This window comes from Myiozetetes cayanensis, unplaced genomic scaffold (assembly GCF_022539395.1).
Source record: "Myiozetetes cayanensis isolate MyiCay16 unplaced genomic scaffold, myiCay2020 scf1, whole genome shotgun sequence".
In the NCBI taxonomy this organism is placed as follows: domain Eukaryota; kingdom Metazoa; phylum Chordata; class Aves; order Passeriformes; family Tyrannidae; genus Myiozetetes; species Myiozetetes cayanensis.
In genome coordinates, this window is record NW_026086604.1 from 115,959,599 (window position 1) to 115,976,797 (window position 17,199).

The following is a 17,199-nucleotide window of genomic DNA, read 5'->3' on the forward strand; positions in this document are numbered from 1 at the left end:
TTCTGTATTTCATAGAGTAGCTTTTAATTGAATCTTAGTTTAGTAGTACATAAAAATCTTTATAGTTTACTGGTAACCTGGTGCTTGTTTTTTAATGGACAGTCCAGAGCTAAAGTGAACGCAAACTTTTGCAGAAGTAATTAAAAAAAAAATCCAAATTGTAATAATGCATTTGTCACTTTTTTAATGTTGTGTTTGTGCATTTTGGGTTGGCTATAGAGGTGGGATGACTGGCTTAGACTATAATGAAACTTCAAGGAGAAAGACTGATGTTCTGACTTCTTAGAGCATCCTGCTGTTTCTCTTCCAAGACTTCTTTAGCTTAGTACAGATCAGTCTATTCCTACCTATTCCCATAGTGGGCACCTAATAACTCTAATGACTCTGTGGACTGCTGCATTAAGAAGCTGCTGCATTTGGTGGTGTGTTTTTTAATCACATACAATGCAAACTGCCCTTTTCCTTCATTGTTTGACTCCTCCCTGAAGTTGTGGAGGTTGTAAGGTCATTGTTTCCCTTGTTGGGCAGAGTCTGATGGGAATTCTAAGCTCTTAGAACCATTTCAATTCTGAGAAAGTAGATTTGTCCAAATTGAACTTCAGTAACAAAAGAAAAATAAGAATAAACTAAATGGTTCTTTATTAATCTGAATCTTTTTAAAAAAAAAAAAAAAAAAGTGGGGAGGAGAGAGTTAGGGAAAAGGAAAAGTAAGAAGTCACTTCCCAGCTTTATATTGTTTGTTATGGAAGCCTGAGAGAAGAACTAAAAGAATATAACTAAAACTACCTACTGGTAAGGCTTTTTATTTAGTGTCCTGTTCTGTGCAAGCTTTCAAGGACTTACCCCAGGAAAGGACTGTACAGTAATTGACAATATTTCAATTGGATGTGTTCAAAATGAGGGATATTCTGGCTCTTTCAAACACAATATTATGGTGGTTGTGCCCTTACTAGAGATTCACTCTGGCAAAGGAAACCTTGCAGAAGACTTGAAAGTGATTTCTGTGAGTTTTACATGAATTGAGCAAACTTGGATGTAAATCTAGCCTGGAGCAGAGATGAGTATGTTCAGCCTTCAGACTGGAGAGACCAGACAGTGCAAATAGCATGTTAGTATGTGCTGCTGGTGTGGGGATTGGTATCTGCAGACTATATGCCCTTTTTGGTTTTGGGAGGAAAAGTCTCCTTTATGTAAATTAGGGATCTCAGATTTTAAAATTAATTAATATTCATATGCAGACCTTAACAAAACACCATTCTTCCTTGTTCCAGTACTGAATGACATTTAAGTAGTTAGTGGTGGCAGACAAGCAACCTGTGAAAAAAACATCAAAGACTACTTTTCAAATCAAATTAGGAAACTCTTAAAGTGTTTGCCATATAGCATTACCTATCAAAATGAGAGAGAACATAGTGATGCCTACAAAACCTGTTTTATGGGACATGGAGTAGGAAAACAGTCTTGAAATAATAGCACTTTTGCATAAGGCATCCTGTGTTGTTCATTATTTATTGTTGTTGAACAGTTCTTAAAAAGCTAAAAAAAATGCCATCATTCCCAGGTACGAAAACTGGAGATTGAATGAATAAGTTACATTACACAAGGGCAAGACTCTTAGGAGAGTATAGTTGTTCTTTCAAACCAAAAAGGTAGCTTTGAAACCTAATTTAAATATTAATCTTTGTGTCAAAATATGTGGTTAGATATGAAATTGCAGTTACGTTTTTTGATCCCTTTGTTTTATTTAAATGCCTGTTTTTCAAAACATTGCAAATAGCAAGGACATGTTTCAAATGAAGTAATTTTTAATGCTTGAGTGCTTTTTTGCAAATAGGTGTTAAGTTTGCTTAGCAAGCGTTTCTCTTAGCAGTAGATGACAGCAGTTTTGTGAAAGGTGATGTTACATAATGGTTTTTACAAAATATTTCTGTTGTAGGTTTTGACATTGACACACCAGATGACTTTGGCAGGACTTGTCTTCATGCAGCTGCTGCTGGAGGGTATGCAACAAAGCATTCATGCTTTCATATCTAATGTTATCTTTTCAATTGATCATTCCTGCTCTTTTTTTTTTTTTTTTAGTATTTCCTCTCTGTGCTCCCCTTGGAATTTATGTAAGGATGAAAATAATTTCAAGATGGATTCTATCTGCAGTCAGTAAAAATAAATTAACTATTCAGCTCAATAAGTAATTGCTGGAGTACACTGTCCAGATATCATCAGCCTTACCTTAGGTTTATGTTTGGGGATGAACTGACTTTTTTTTTAATTTCCATGGATGATTATATAATTTTTAGAACTTACAGCATTCAAAAATGGCATGCCCACCTCAAATCACTGTAGAACATGGGGTGGAAAACAGCAACTTTGGGAAATTTGCTTTTACCAAATCCATAAACAAAAGATAATCTAACTAAATTAAAAGCAATAATTAAATTCCAGAATTTGTGTGAATGAAGTAGTCAGAACTACTTACTCATCACTCATCACACGTGATTATTGTTATTGTATTGTAGGTTTTCTATAGCACCTACTCAAAATTGCCTGGAAGAATTGGGTAATAAATTTCATGACACACTTTGTGGGACACAGGAACTCCATGATATTGATATTTTCATTTTTCTGTTTGAATATTGTTTAAGTAATGGTGTTAAGTAATCATTCCAAGTCAAAAGATACTTGATAGATGCATCCTTGTTGCAAGTGATTAGGGTTAAATCGCTATCTTTTCATATGAAATCACATAATTTGTGACACATTCCGTCATTCATCTCCAGTTTAGGAAAGTTACCAAGGTAGTGTTTAAACAATAAACAGAGTTGTACATCTATTATTATGATTATATTTTATTGAAAATCGATTATGCAAAAAAGTTAAATACTTATGTTGCAACTTATACTTGACCTTAAAAAACATGCAGTAAAAAGTTGCCTCTGTGCTGGAATCCTGGTAGCAAAAAGCATGTAACATGCAGGTGTTATTGTTTGTTTACAAGAATTGAATTTTTTAATTGAATTGCATTCATGTTTATGTGCTTTATGCGTGCCATTTGATATCAATAAAATGTATATACGTGGTCATGAAATAATTTATATTCTTTGCCGATTTGGTCCAGCAGTTATGAAATCTGTTTTACATGCAGAAATATATTTATCAAAAATTTCATATTCTAGTTCAGTTCCATTAAAAATAACATGTGAGATGTACATGTGTAGCAGTTCTGATATGCATAGAGGCCAATACTAAGAAATTAAATTTGCAATCATGAGTAACAGTGCATTAATTTAATAGGAATTTGGAGTGCCTAAATCTTCTGCTAAATACTGGTGCAGACTTCAACAAAAAGGACAGATTTGGAAGGTAAGATATTCTAGATTTTTATACTGTAAAGGGCTGTTTAAAGTATTGCAGAAGTAGCATATTGCTGTGTGGGCAAGTCTGTGTGTTCCAGGTGAAATGTTTTTTTAAGATACAATGTCTCTAATAAACTGTGCTTCAACATCAAAAGTCACAAATATAGTTTGTTTATTGTGTTTTGTTAAATAGGTGTTTTGTCTTGTTTTTAGAGACTGAGTTTCGTATTCAACTGTAATTTTTATGTGCCTTTTTTTGCTTACAACGTGGATCTAGTGTGTTTAAGTTGCTCTCATCCAAGGACATTAGTAATGTTTTCCAAATAATGTATTAGTCAAATCTATAAATCTGTTGCTATTTCTAAGCTTTTTTATTAAAATATCCATTATTTTATTATAACTGCTTCACCTTTTTCCTTTCACTATATCCATCCCTTTCTGTTTCCCTGTTTAAGCTCTAAACGCTTTTGGAATGACATTAATTCCTATTTTTAGTACAGGATTATTTAAGTTCATATGGCATGATCAGTACTTGTGTGTAAAATGTCGTGTCACGTCATGGAAAATATGATTTTCCAGGATGTGAACGGCAGAAGTAGGAACTGAGGAAAATGTTATGGGCCCAAACTTGTATTTTGCTTTAAATTCCACTTCATTATTTCCTGAGAAAGGAACAACTATCTGTCACAAATTGTGTCATTGAAAGTTATTTTCTTTCCTGGTTTGGATTTTGGTTTAACGTGCATGTTATCTAAAGCAATTATTTCAGGAGATGGAAAATATTCAAGTAAACTGGAAAGAAATTGGAAAAAGTCATTTTAAGAGAGAGGGAAGAGGTGGGACACTTTAAAGTGCCTGACTGTCTCCTCGAAATTGAGATATTTATAGCAGCAGTCTCTTTCTAAAAATAAAAGTGGAGTTCTGAGTCATCTTGATCCTTTTGAAATTTTGGATGAACTAGTTTATTTAGAGAATTGTTTGTATTTGAAGCTGCTATAAGTTTTCTCTGAGATTATACATGAGTACTAATATTTCAAGGTATATTTTAAATTTTTTCTTTCAATGCCTCTGATATGTTAGTATAGTTAAAAATAAATAAATAATGCTTTTGTCTCTTAGGCAAAATTCCAGTCTGTTTATCAAAAACATCTGTTTGTTAATTGTTGTATTTTACATTTAATTCATTTAGTTGCTGTGCAGTTCTTTGATTTGTCCATATTTTTCCATGTGGCTTGAAATTACTTAACAGAAAATAATATTTCTATTGTAAACTTGATTTCCCTCTACAAGTTTACAGAAAAAAAATCATATAAAGCTTCCTTTAATACAAAGTTTGTGCATATTTTGGCTGGCAAATAAATCCCCTAGATACTGTTCCACATTATTAAATGGTCCCTAGAAAATGGCCCCACTTTTTAATATTGTAATAGTGCATTCTTCACCCCAAATACTTGTTTGAAAATGTAAGGAGGATTTAAGTTTCACTTTATTTTGCTTTTTCTGTCTCTATAATATTATTTTGCTGTTATTTACCATTGTACTTTTTATTTAAATGTGTACTAAAGAACTCCACTCCATTATGCTGCTGCCAATTGTAATTATCAGTGCCTGTTTGCCCTTGTGGGATCTGGAGCTAGTGTGAATGACCTTGATGAGAGGGGTTGTACACCTCTGCACTATGCAGCTGCATCAGACACAGATGGGAAGTAAGTGGCATACTTTGTACTAAAGCCTTTCTCATTAGGAACATTTGAGCTGTGAATGTCGTGTATTGCTGTGCCTTCAGATTTGCCAAATGCATTTTTTTGTATTTTTGAAGATGGAACTTGACAACGTATTGTTCATTATAAAATATAAAATACGTTATGTAACAAATATTTCAGAGGGGGGGAAACGGACAATAGTAAAGTATCTTGTAATAATTTTGTTGTGTCCTGTAATGGAGATATATTAATTGAGGAATTCATTGGGAATAGAGTTTTTAATCCCATCTGTTGTGTAGTGGTTGGCTAAATATCTTTTGTGGGGAGTTTTAAGACAGCTCTGAGCAGTAGGGTCATTTTGCTTTACAAATAAATTCTGATGAAGGATGATGTTTTATGGAGGGTTCTTAATATTGCCCCAAAAATCTGTGTAATTAATCAGGAATGCACTGTGAAGCTAGACTGTGAATCACAGAAAGTCTACAGCAGGATATAAATGAACTCATCATTTCCACATAAGATGCTTCTTCCATTTGTTACTTGATTAAAATAGTCTCATTAGGCATTACAACTCTATCTCTTGAGAGTGTAAGTTTTTGTGATATAGTTACACTTTTACTAATGAAATGCATCCAGAATCTTTTGTAAATCCAGAAATCTCTTATGGTTTTTTTTTGTAACTAATGGTTATATTTTACATGCTTATTAATGCCGTAAAAGCTGTCATGCAAAGTGAATATAGATAGCACAAAATCGATGATGTCACTTAAGCTCCAGACACTGTATATATTGGGGAGACTTGAGCAGCACTTGCTTGTGCACACACTCACCTGTACTGGTCGTGGTGTGCATTTCACATGCATACAGCGACACCTTCACTGGAGAAGTGCTGCTTTGTGCCATATTGTCTTGTTTCAATACAGCATCTTTTAAAAGGTGAGGTAACAATAGGAATGAGGTGGCATATAACTTACAGATTGGGTTTTGAAGGCTAAATAAAACATATTTTCATGGCCATTGAACTTATATTTGAAGAACATCCCTTTTTTATGTAAAGCCAGATTGCAAAATAAAACTGTCTTATGCTTTTTAGATATACTTTCAATTCCTGCTGGAGTTAGCTGAGATAATTTTGCTTTAATTGCGCTCTTACAAGTTGAGCTAGGATTAATTTTAGCTTCCCAGTTGCTCTGAAAACCTCCAAACTATAATGGTTCTTCAGATGACATCGTTTTACCATCTGTCTTACAAAAGGCACAAGCAAGAATGGTGATGACAATACTGCAGAGCTTTGTGAGGTAACTCAAAGGATTGTCTGTGGGACCCACGTGGTATTGCCCTTCTGATTAACATTTGGGTCTCTGGAAGACAGGCTGCAAAGCAGAATGGCCTGAGGAGAAGCTTTTTATATTGATGCAGCAAGATGATTAGTAACAGCTGGAAAACCAGTGCTGCTCAACTCATATTCAAAATAGGAATAAAGTTAAAATGATTATTCAGTTGGCATATAAAGCCTGGGAAAAAACATGTCAGGAAGCCATCTTATAGAAATTCCAAATGCATTTGTGTGTGGTTTTACATTCTTTGTTCAGACATCTTTAAAGACGGAGTTTAGAGACGAGGATGTTTTTGTTGAAAATTATATTCTGGTTTGTTCCTGTTTAGAGGTATTTCCTCTGTGTCTTTAAAAATGCTTCTGATGTGGAACAAACACCAGTAAGCCTCATTTTGACAAGATTAGAGAGAAAAACATGATTTCAGAATGAGGTAAAATAAGCAGAATCTTAGGGGAGAAAAAACCCATGCTGTTTCTATGTTAGAATTTTCTAATGGACAGTTCACCAATAAACATATGGGAAATAAATTTAACTTGCCTGGGCTTTCAGAAAGTTTGAATTATCTCCTTTTTGAAGAGACCTGTTGAGGACAGTTAAGTATGCGAAAGATGCAGAGTTAGTCTCTATCTTGGATGCAAAGAAATATCAAAAGTAATTGTCTGTTTTGCACTGAAAGAATGGGTACTTGAGGATTTTTAGTAGACTTAGCTTCCTGCATCATATTTACTGTATTGTGGGCTTTGTGAGCACATTAAGTAGAGAAGGTACACAAGCGTAGAAATTTAGGTAGCCAAGGCCAGTGACGTGTAACATTTATTAGTGAACCATGATTTTTAACACAGAATCACTGATTAAAATTAACAAAGAAAGTTAAGAGGAGTGGACAAATAAAATGTAAGGACTGTAATTTTCACTTAATGAGACAAATTGACGTGTCTTTGAGTTCTCAGGAATCTCATCCCATTTTAATTCAAATAAAAACACGCGAGTATGGTTGCCATTAATGAAATCCAGGCATTTGTTTACTGGGAAAATAAAACCCGAGTTAACTGGTTTAACAACGTAGATATGCTTTATAGGTACCTTTTTATTAGATATGCCGAACTTCTTGTAAAGTTACTTACATCTTACGTTATCTATGTTACTCTTAAAACTCGGCATTTTTACCTTTTTCACTACCTGCTTAAGTCCTGTTCTCCTTTATGCTGGGCACAAAATGATGAAAGTCAGACTGCAGCTTGGCATTGCTTCTGCTTGTCTCAGCTTTTTTATGAGGCAGTCCTTTGTAATTAGACACTTCTTTGTTCATGGATTTTGCTGCAGCTTTTTGCCCCTTTAATCTTCACTCACCTGGTTTGTTACTTTCAACCTTTGTTTGGAAAAGCAAATGTCAGGTCTTACTTCAGCAAATAGCTGTTGTTGCACAGGAGGTTATCAGGCCCTTGTCCCGGTACAGCTGTCTTACTTGTGCCGAAATGTGTTTCCGTTTCATCTCGGCTGGTACTGGATCTCGTTCAGCTGATGAACTTGCACTGTTCCATCTGCTGACTCCAGGCTGTTCCTTGAAAGAATTCAGAGTTCTGATGTTGCAGTGTCATGCTGTCTTCCCCCTGGAGATGGCTGGTTTTGTAGGATTTCTGTCTATATTTCTCCAAGGACTGAATGGGGTTCTTTGGGGTTTTGAATGATCAAGTTTGCACTCTTAATGGCATTGATCAGGGGGCAGGTCAGTATTCCTGCCTCTCAAATCTAAATCAGCCATCTCCTCCTTGCAAGTTTTCCACGTGACGTCACAGCATACCCATGTCATACAACTAAAAATGTTGAAATTCCCTTGAACTTTCTACCAAACAATTTTCAATGAGATAAATGGGAGCTAGAACTGTACTCATGTTGTCAGTATACCCATTTGTCACTACTGATAACGGTAATCTGTGAGACCTTTAGGTAAACTGTGTTAAGGAAGCTGGATTCCAAGCTGGATTTGACAGGATAGTATATTTTTTAGCTTCATATGCATTTTATTAAACTGATAAAGAAGTATTTAGTGAACCCAGAGAGAAGCCCCTGTTGTACACCTAAGAAAACCAAATGGCTTCACCAACAAGTTCAAGGTTGTGATAAAGACTTTGCAAAATGTTACTGAAATTATAGACAGCATAAAATTATGAATGAGTAGAGTTATTGGTTGGAATCATTTAGTGTGAACACATGGGGTCTCTTAAAAAAGGAAAACTAGGGAGAAAGTGAGCTGACTTGAATCCCCTATTTTTCACCCTTCTGGCTGAGTGTCTGTGGTTGAAACTGTGCTGATCATGTTCTGCCTTATAGCTCTGTGTAATGAGAGTAAGGAATGGTAGCAAGTAAGTATGTAAACAACTAAGTGTGTTTACTGTATAAACAAATCAAAAAACTAGCATCTGGTGGTAGAGGTGAACGTGTGTGTGACTCCAGGATGCCACCATGGTATCAGCTACTGGTTGTCTTTCTTCTGTAATAAGTATGAAGGAACGTACTGATGCAGAAAAAAATGGTAATCATTGATATTAGGAAAGGTAACTGCAGTTGTGTTATCTAGAAGAAAAATAGCCATGAAACACTAGTTTTAACCAAGCCAGATAATTCAGAAGATGCAGGAGGATGTGTGCAGAGTAGGACTCTTTCAAATTTTGAGTTTTGTGAATGACCTTAACTTCTGATGTAATGAGTTAGGTGTTTTCTAGTCCTAGCCAATGTTGTACATTAAATCAGTGTCCCTGTGTGCTGTATTCTATTTTCCAGTTGAATTGGAACAATTTATCACTTAGCATTAAGTTGAAATTCAACATTTAGATACATGGTTGCATATGTCAATTTGAATAGGTGCCTGGAATACTTGCTAAGAAACGATGCCAACCCGGGGATCCGAGATAAACAAGGATACAATGCAGTTCATTATTCAGCTGCTTACGGTCATCGCTTGTGTCTTGAATTGGTAAGAAAACATATCATAGATGAAAGCTGTAACAGCTGCTCTTACAGAGGGTGATGGAGAAGCCAGGGGATTCCTCCACCTTGGTTCTTCACCTGTAAGCTGGGTCAATACTGTTTTTCAGCCTCTGTAAGGATAAATATTTAAGCATTTGGTATTCCTGAAATAGAAGCAAGGTGAGGAGCTAAGATGCTGGGTACTGGCTTAAAAAGATAATACATTCTCAGATGAATAGAGGAGATCCTCTGGTTGAGAATGTGGGACATTTGTTTTGTTTTGTTTCTTAACTTAGACTATACTGCTAATTTTTTTTGCTGGTGGCTGAAATAAAGTAACCATCATGAACTTCTAAGAAGTTTCATGAAGGTCATTAGAAGGAGCAAATGAAAATGTATGGAAAACTTGTAAAGAAAAGGTGCCTTATAAAAATAATTTGTGTCGTTACAGTAACTACTGGCCACATAATAGAATTTTAGATAATAAAACCTTAGTTAGTTTTTTATTACTCCTTTTGCAAAAATATGTTATCTGATACGCTATGTTATACAACTTCAGTGTTTTTATTGAAATTGCAGTTCTATATTCAAATGTATTCAAACATGCATTCTGACTTTTTAATTGCAGATTGCAAGTGAAACACCTCTAGATGTTGTAAGTGTATTATTTCTCACTGTTGAAATATTACTATACAGCAAAAGAGAACATGTAATTTTAAAAATAATGCTTATTTTTTAGACTTATTCAACCATTTCTTCAGTGAATAAATGTACTATTTAATTTCAACTACAATCTAGATCTAATTGCACTTTGGAATTTTAAAATAGGAAACTTTTTAAACCATGTACTTTTTTACTTAAACAATTGTATGACCATGTTATAAAAGTGTGATAATGAAAATATGATCTGAATGTATGTTGTGTTCTTCAACCACTTTGAATGTTTTAATTCTGCATTTGTACTCAATTAAATGGTCTTGAAAAAGACCCAGAATTAAAACTTTTGAACACATCTGGAAGTAACAAATAGAAATGTATATTTATAATATACATATAATGCTATACTGCTTCTGCCTTTTTTGAGACCATTTTTTCTCTCTCAGAAATGTTTTCCTGTTCTGCCTTCTGACCGTTTCATATTGTTTTCTTGCTCACTTTTCACCTAATCCAAAAGCTTACTTGGTTGGTTGTTTGGTTTTTTATTTTTTCCTACTGCTGTCACCTGTCCTTGTCTTCCCTTTGTATACATTTCATCTAAATTATTTCATATGGCTTCTTCAGAAAAAATAATAATTTTAGCTTAGTTTCTGATTTAATTATTGCTTTGTTATGCAAAATTAACCAACTGGGCTTGGGGCCTGAATATGGGGAAAGGGATGCAGTCAGTGTAATTCAAACCCTGTGAAAGGTTGAAGGAGATCAGGAGATAGTAATTTTATATTATTCTTCCTATTTTTTTCTTTTTCAAGCTGTGTATAATGGAAACTGTAGCAAATATTGCTGAGCATTTTGAAAGATAAGGGGGTTTTGCACTCACTCTGACTTTCTCTCTCTCAGCTAATGGAAACATCAGGTACTGACATGCTGAATGATTCAGACAACAGAGCACCCATAAGTCCACTGCATTTAGCAGTAAGTGTTTCGTTCTTTAGTGATGACAGCTCTTCTAGTGGCACACAGTCGTTGCACAGGTTTATTCATTCTGGATTTTTTCAAAATAGCTTAATAGCAGTAAAAATACAAACATATGCACTAATATTCCTGAATGAGGTATACAGGGTGGTTTTTGCATTTCACTTGAAACTTGCTTCATGGAACAGCTTTCATGTGGAATCTTCTAATTAAGATTTATATTATAATTTATACTAACGAAACTTTTATAAGACTTGTTCTGTAAGTAATTACAACTTTTTTTTAATTATCACATTGTTTTACCCCCCTCGTTGTTTAGTAAGAGAAATATTTTTCCTTAATACTTGAAGAAAGATTTGCACAAAGAGTAGGGTAGGACAGTGGTGAAACTGTCTATACAAATACACTCAAAATACAGAGTAAGCAGCTGAATATGTAGCTTTCATCTTTTCACTGAACTTCAAGCAATTGAAAAATTACATTGTACTTCATGAAAATACAGTGTCTCGGGCAATACCTGTATATATATATATATATCTATCTCCAAGGTAAAAAATAATCTTTAATAGTGGTAAATGAAAGCTATTTGTACTGTATTCTTTTTACTGGAATTTTTTTAATACTTTATGTAAAAAGCTAACAGGAATTACTTAGGTTTGCTTATGTTCCTCACTTGAAATAACCAGAGTATGATATAACTGACATTAAGCAATGAAACTTGAAGTATTCAAAAGACTATTAGTTTTGGAGACAGATGATTTTCTGAAAGTAGTTGCTGTTGCTGAAAGGATAAAACAGAAAGATAGATAGATAGATAGATAGATAGATAGATAGATAGATAGATAGATAGATAGATAGATTAAAAAACCACCAATCTTTTTGCTGAAATTGTGGGATTTTTTAAATTAATCATAACTATTGTGATTACTGATGTACTATATCAGTATCTCTTCTAAATATTAAAACAAAAATACTATCTTAACAGTTTCATTTATGTAGTCCTGGTAAGAAAGGAAAAAATGTGAAGGATGGGAAAACTGAAGAATTTTCTTATTCTTATAGGCCTATCATGGCCACCATCAAGCTCTAGAAGTGCTGGTGCAGTCACTGCTGGACCTTGATGTGAGGAATAACAATGGAAGGACACCACTGGATCTTGCTGCCTTTAAGGGACATGTGGAATGTGTAGATGTGCTCATTAATCAGGGAGCATCCATCTTGGTGAAAGATTATGTTGTAAAGAGAACTCCAATACATGCTGCAGGTATGTTCTAACTTCTAAAATTTTGTCTTTTGAAGTGGATCATCTTTGTATTTTGAAATCTAATTAATGTTCTAAGAAATGATGTTTAGGAATGGATGATAAGGAATAACGAAACAGTTTTGAATAGAAACCACTATTAATCAGGTAAATCAGTTCAACTCAAGGAGTGCTGTTCTACACTTCCCTCTGGAGGGGTACATTGTCCTTGTTCATTCAACTGGCTGAGCTAGCTGTGCTGATGAGTGTCAGCACACAGCCCAAACTTGGGTGAATTGTGTTGCCTGTCGTGGCAGTAAAATACTTCTAGAAATGACTGGAGCCTTGGAGAATTTTGACAGTTTGAGAAGAGACATGAAAATTTACTTGGATTTTTTTTCCAAGGATTTAAATGACTCCTGAACATTTTCAAAGTAATAGCACTCCTTTTCTCGATGAATTTCCTAGAAAATATGTCTAAGCCTACCTTTCTGGGAGTCTGGCACTCATACTCTATTCTTATTTTTTTCTCTCTCTGAAAATAGGCTTATTAAAATTGACATTATTAGTAATGCTGTTACAGAAATGTTGCTGTTAAAAGAGCATTATGTACAAAATATCATCATTCTAACCACTTAATTTGTTGTCCATGAGCACAAGCTGTATTCTTCTATTTGATTTAGCTTTCTTAACTTGTGTTAGCATTTCTGTCAGCTACAGAAGCATGAATTGTTGCTGTTCTTATGTGGACTGAATACTGCAGCTGTAGTTCAGAAACAATTTCCCTTCCAAGAAGCAATCATTTATCTTTCATGAGCTGCATTTAAATGGGATTTCTCAATTTTCTGTTTCTTCTTTTTCCCATGTTTTTTAACTGCTTGGTTTATTACGTCTATGCATTACATTTCCTTCCCCTTTCTAAGTGTGATTTCAGTTATTATTTTATAACTATGCTCATGCTACAGTTGTTAATGAAATCTGTATATCAGTTGCTAAGTATGTGGTTATCTATGCCTTAAAACTAGCAAAACTTATACTAATTACTATATTTAATCATTCCTTCTTGTGGATGTCATATAAGCCTATATTCTAATTATGGTTAATGTGTGCAACTACATTTATATGTTAAAAAAAAAATTGTCTGTTGGCAATTGACAGCCTGACTCAATTACTTTTAATACTGTACAGTTGAGAATACCTGATTTCTGAAATTGTTTTCTAGTGTTCATATTTTAGGTTATAACAATGGTAAAGCAGTACAGCGTGTTTTCAAGCTAATGGGCTTTAGTCTGAGCAGGTTAGCACTCTGTTTGAGCCATCTACTCAAAGACAACTAATGTAAACCCCTTATTTTCATAATGTTTTACAGCTACAAATGGTCATTCAGAATGTTTGCGGCTATTGATAGGAAATGCAGAACCACAGAATGCAGTGGACATTCAAGATGGAAATGGACAGTGAGTTTAAATGGCAGACATTCCGTTCTTCACAAGTTATGGCATTTTATAAAAGGACAAACTAAATATTTATTTAACAGTGGCGATTTTTTAATTTATTATTTTAAAGAGAGATTATATTTTAATTTGGACAAATACAACTGTGTGTATTGCAATAAACATAAAGTTGGCAGTGAAAATGTTCATCTGGGAGGGAACTGAAACGTGTCTCATTGCCCAGATGCTGAGAAAATGGATTCTAGTAACTGAATCAGGACTTCTCAATTAGGGGATATCAGTTTATTTTCTTGAATCAAAAAACCAAATGACTGGCATTCTCAGTGTGAAGGTAGTGCCAGAGGAGATCATTCATGACGTGAATTTTAACAACGTTGACCAGAAGGATAGTAGTTGTTACAGTTCAGCTGAGTGCTAGTCTATTCCATTTCCAGGTAGATTACACTGTATTTTGCTCTCTGCTTAGGACTCCTCTGATGTTGTCAGTTCTCAACGGGCACACCGATTGCGTTTATTCACTCCTTAACAAAGGAGCAAATGTAGATGCCAAAGATAAGTGGGGAAGGACGGCATTGCATAGAGGGGTAAGAGAATATTCCTTCTCTTTTTTTTCCAGTTTTATCTATACCAATTTCAAGTACAGACTTAATATGTGGTAGTAATGAATTTCTCATTATTCTCATCTTGCCATTTTTAGTTTTAATCGTCTTTTTAGTTGCATTCAAAAGGCTAGGTTTTGCCTGTTTGCACCCTACCCTCAAGAATTCTTCTGTAATTCTAGAGTCTCTTAATCTTTCTGTAAAATGTTGACTGGAGAGGTCCTAGACTACAGCTTTTTGTTGAGGGTGGGGAGTTAGTGTTCATGGGAGGAAGAAATGCATGATGCATGCCATATTTCAAATATTTTGTTTATAGTTTCTGCCAGATAAGACAATTGAATGAGCCCTAGAGATTAGCAGTTCATTCCATGTTATTCCAAGAAAATATTCTGTCTTCAATATTACAATACATTGCTGTTTTTCCAAAAGAATGGCAGTTTTCAGATTTAAGAGTAACTTATTTTGTTATTAATTAAAAATGCAAGCATTTGCCTGAGGTTTGCTTGCTTTAGTTATACACCTTGGCTTATATATATGAATAATTTCCACCTCGCTCTTTCCTCTCCCTCTCACAGGCAGTTACTGGGCATGAGGAATGTGTGGAAGCGCTGCTTCAACATGGTGCTAAGTCCTTACTACGAGACTGTAGGGGACGAACCCCGATACACTTGTCAGCTGCATGTGGCCACATAGGTGTTCTGGGAGCTCTCCTGCAGTCAGCGACATCTGTGGATGCAGTACCTGCAATAGCAGACAATCACGGCTACACATCACTGCACTGGGCCTGCTATAATGGTAACGTACAGCCCAGTTAAAATACGGCTCTAAATGTATTTGTTTATACTGAGGTAGAAGTTATTACTACGTAGAAAAGCAACATATAAAGTCTGTCCTCCTTCCGTTTGTATTACTCAGTGGGAGACTATGACAGATGTGGTATCTTGAAGAGGAACGTGTTAACATCTAATACATAATAAGAGATGTTTATTTTTGTCCTATATTTTTGTTATATACGATCTTCTTAGTTTTATGCCTCAGGGAGTTTTTCAAGGAATTCAGCATAGTACCCTTCAATAGAAATGGGCCACACATCCCAAAAACATAACCTTCACAGGGAGCCTTGGGAGGAATATTTTCAGATTAAATCTGTTTTTAAACTTGCTTCATATCAACCATGATAGGCATAAGAAGCTAAAGTATATAAAAGTGATTGAATAAGAATTTATTTTTTTCTTCACTGATACTTTTCATGGATTTGAGAATGAGGGAGGCCTTAAAAGGTAGGAAATTCATTCAGCTCCTTTGCTAAAGATTTTGTTCTGTGTGTTCATTTCTGACGTAGTAGAGGTTGTCATTTATTTCGCCTCTGAGTGACATGATAGAGAAAAATTAAGAAGCAAGGGTTTATTCCAATTATTAATAATAACTACTGAGCTGATGCAGCTGGGTGATACTTTGAACTAAAATAACATCTCTATCACATTCATAAAATTAAAATCTTGCAACTTGGTCCATTTTAACAGTGGCAACAATCTCTGAATAAAACAGAACTGAGAGAAATGCTTGATTTGTAGGATGAAAATTTGACACGACTTGTGAAAATTCAAATCTTTAGACATCAGTGAATGTTGAACTAAGGTACTCTGTATATATGCATCTAAGGTCGAACAAATAGTTACCATTGTTAGCTGCCTGTCCAGAAGCAGGGTATAGAATTTTTAAAATATTAGTATGAGGGGTTGAACATGTTCTTTTTAAGATTTTGTTATGACTATCAACTTCATTTTTGTTTGGGTTTAACAAGTCAGTGGAACAAAAATAAACTTTAAATGGTGGAGTTGTTTTCATGTGGACAAGGTGATGAATGTACAGAAGAGTCTAAAATTCAAAGGTGTAAAGAATTAAACTAAGTGTTCTGGATGTTTTTCAGACGTCATGAGATACCTTCTAAATTTCATAAAGTTTACAGTGTTAAATGTCAGTTTGATTTTCAGGATTCTAAAAATATCTTAGTTCCTTACCGTAGCCCTGTTGAATATAACCAGTCTTTCTTAGAAACTTTGAAATAAAATGCTGCTTAATCTAATTTAGGTATCTTTTTTTTGTTGTAATCCATCATTATACCTTTTCCCTTTTTTGTAATACTTAACTCTTACATTTGCTTTAGGTCATGACAGTTGTGTAGAGCTGCTCCTGGAACAGGAAATCTTTCAGAAAATGGAAGGAAATTCTTTCAGTCCCTTGCATTGTGCTGTGTAAGGAAGTGTAAAATTATTCTTCATAAATTTCTTTACTGTATTTAACAAAAGATTTATCATTCTGTAAATAACAGCCTGTTTAATTCATTATAGGATAAATGACAATGAAGGTGCTGCAGAAATGTTAATTGATACACTAGGTGCTGGTATTGTAAATTCAACAGATTCAAAAGGAAGGTAAGAGTATAAATGCACAAAAGAATGTTTGTAATGTCATACACTGTGCTAAAGTCTTCAATCATTTGGGGGTTTTGTATTTGCTACTTATGTTAATTCCTCATTCCCCTGATTTTATTCTCTGAAGGTGTTTTTTCTTATTATTCTGTGCTAGAAATAAATTTTAGATTTTTAAAAATCCTGTTCTGATTTAATAAACTTGAATTAGCTTTTTATTATACAGGCAAGTCAGAGCATGTTTTAAATTGTATCACTTCATGGATATCATTTTATGCGTCTTTTAATTTTTCTGAATCAAATTATATCTCTATTATATAAACTACATGGGGGGGATTTATTTGAAATGAGAAGGTGATTTTCTAAAGGCAGCAGTCACAACTCCAGCAATACTGATTCCAAAAGATCAGTGGGAGGGACTGCCCAGACCTTTGTATTTGTAGGATCTCAGTCAGGATGTCCCTTTGAATAAAGTAGAAAGC

At 34.5% G+C, this 17,199-nt stretch overlaps 1 protein-coding gene across 4 annotated transcripts in view; it reads left to right on the forward strand.

Annotated features, from left to right (window-relative positions):
• Positions 1–17,199, forward strand: part of ANKRD28 (ankyrin repeat domain 28) — a 122,750-nt gene that overhangs the window by 91,101 nt on the left and 14,450 nt on the right. For 3 of the 4 annotated variants that reach the window (XR_007632210.1, XM_050340866.1, XM_050340857.1), the window contains exons 12-23: positions 1,937–2,000; positions 3,292–3,360; positions 4,919–5,059; positions 9,256–9,367; positions 9,989–10,015; positions 10,918–10,992; positions 12,055–12,256; positions 13,602–13,689; positions 14,153–14,270; positions 14,861–15,080; positions 16,453–16,540; positions 16,637–16,720. Coding sequence is in view for 3 of the 4 variants with exons in the window: in XM_050340866.1 (XP_050196823.1) it covers positions 1,937–2,000; positions 3,292–3,360; positions 4,919–5,059; positions 9,256–9,367; positions 9,989–10,015; positions 10,918–10,992; positions 12,055–12,256; positions 13,602–13,689; positions 14,153–14,270; positions 14,861–15,080; positions 16,453–16,540; positions 16,637–16,720 (1,288 nt within the window). In the remaining variant the exon portion in view is untranslated. Of the gene's footprint in view, positions 1–1,936; positions 2,001–3,291; positions 3,361–4,918; positions 5,060–9,255; positions 9,368–9,988; positions 10,016–10,917; positions 10,993–12,054; positions 12,257–13,601; positions 13,690–14,152; positions 14,271–14,860; positions 15,081–16,452; positions 16,541–16,617; positions 16,721–17,199 lie in introns of those variants that run through there. The other variant, XM_050340878.1, reaches the window with a different exon arrangement.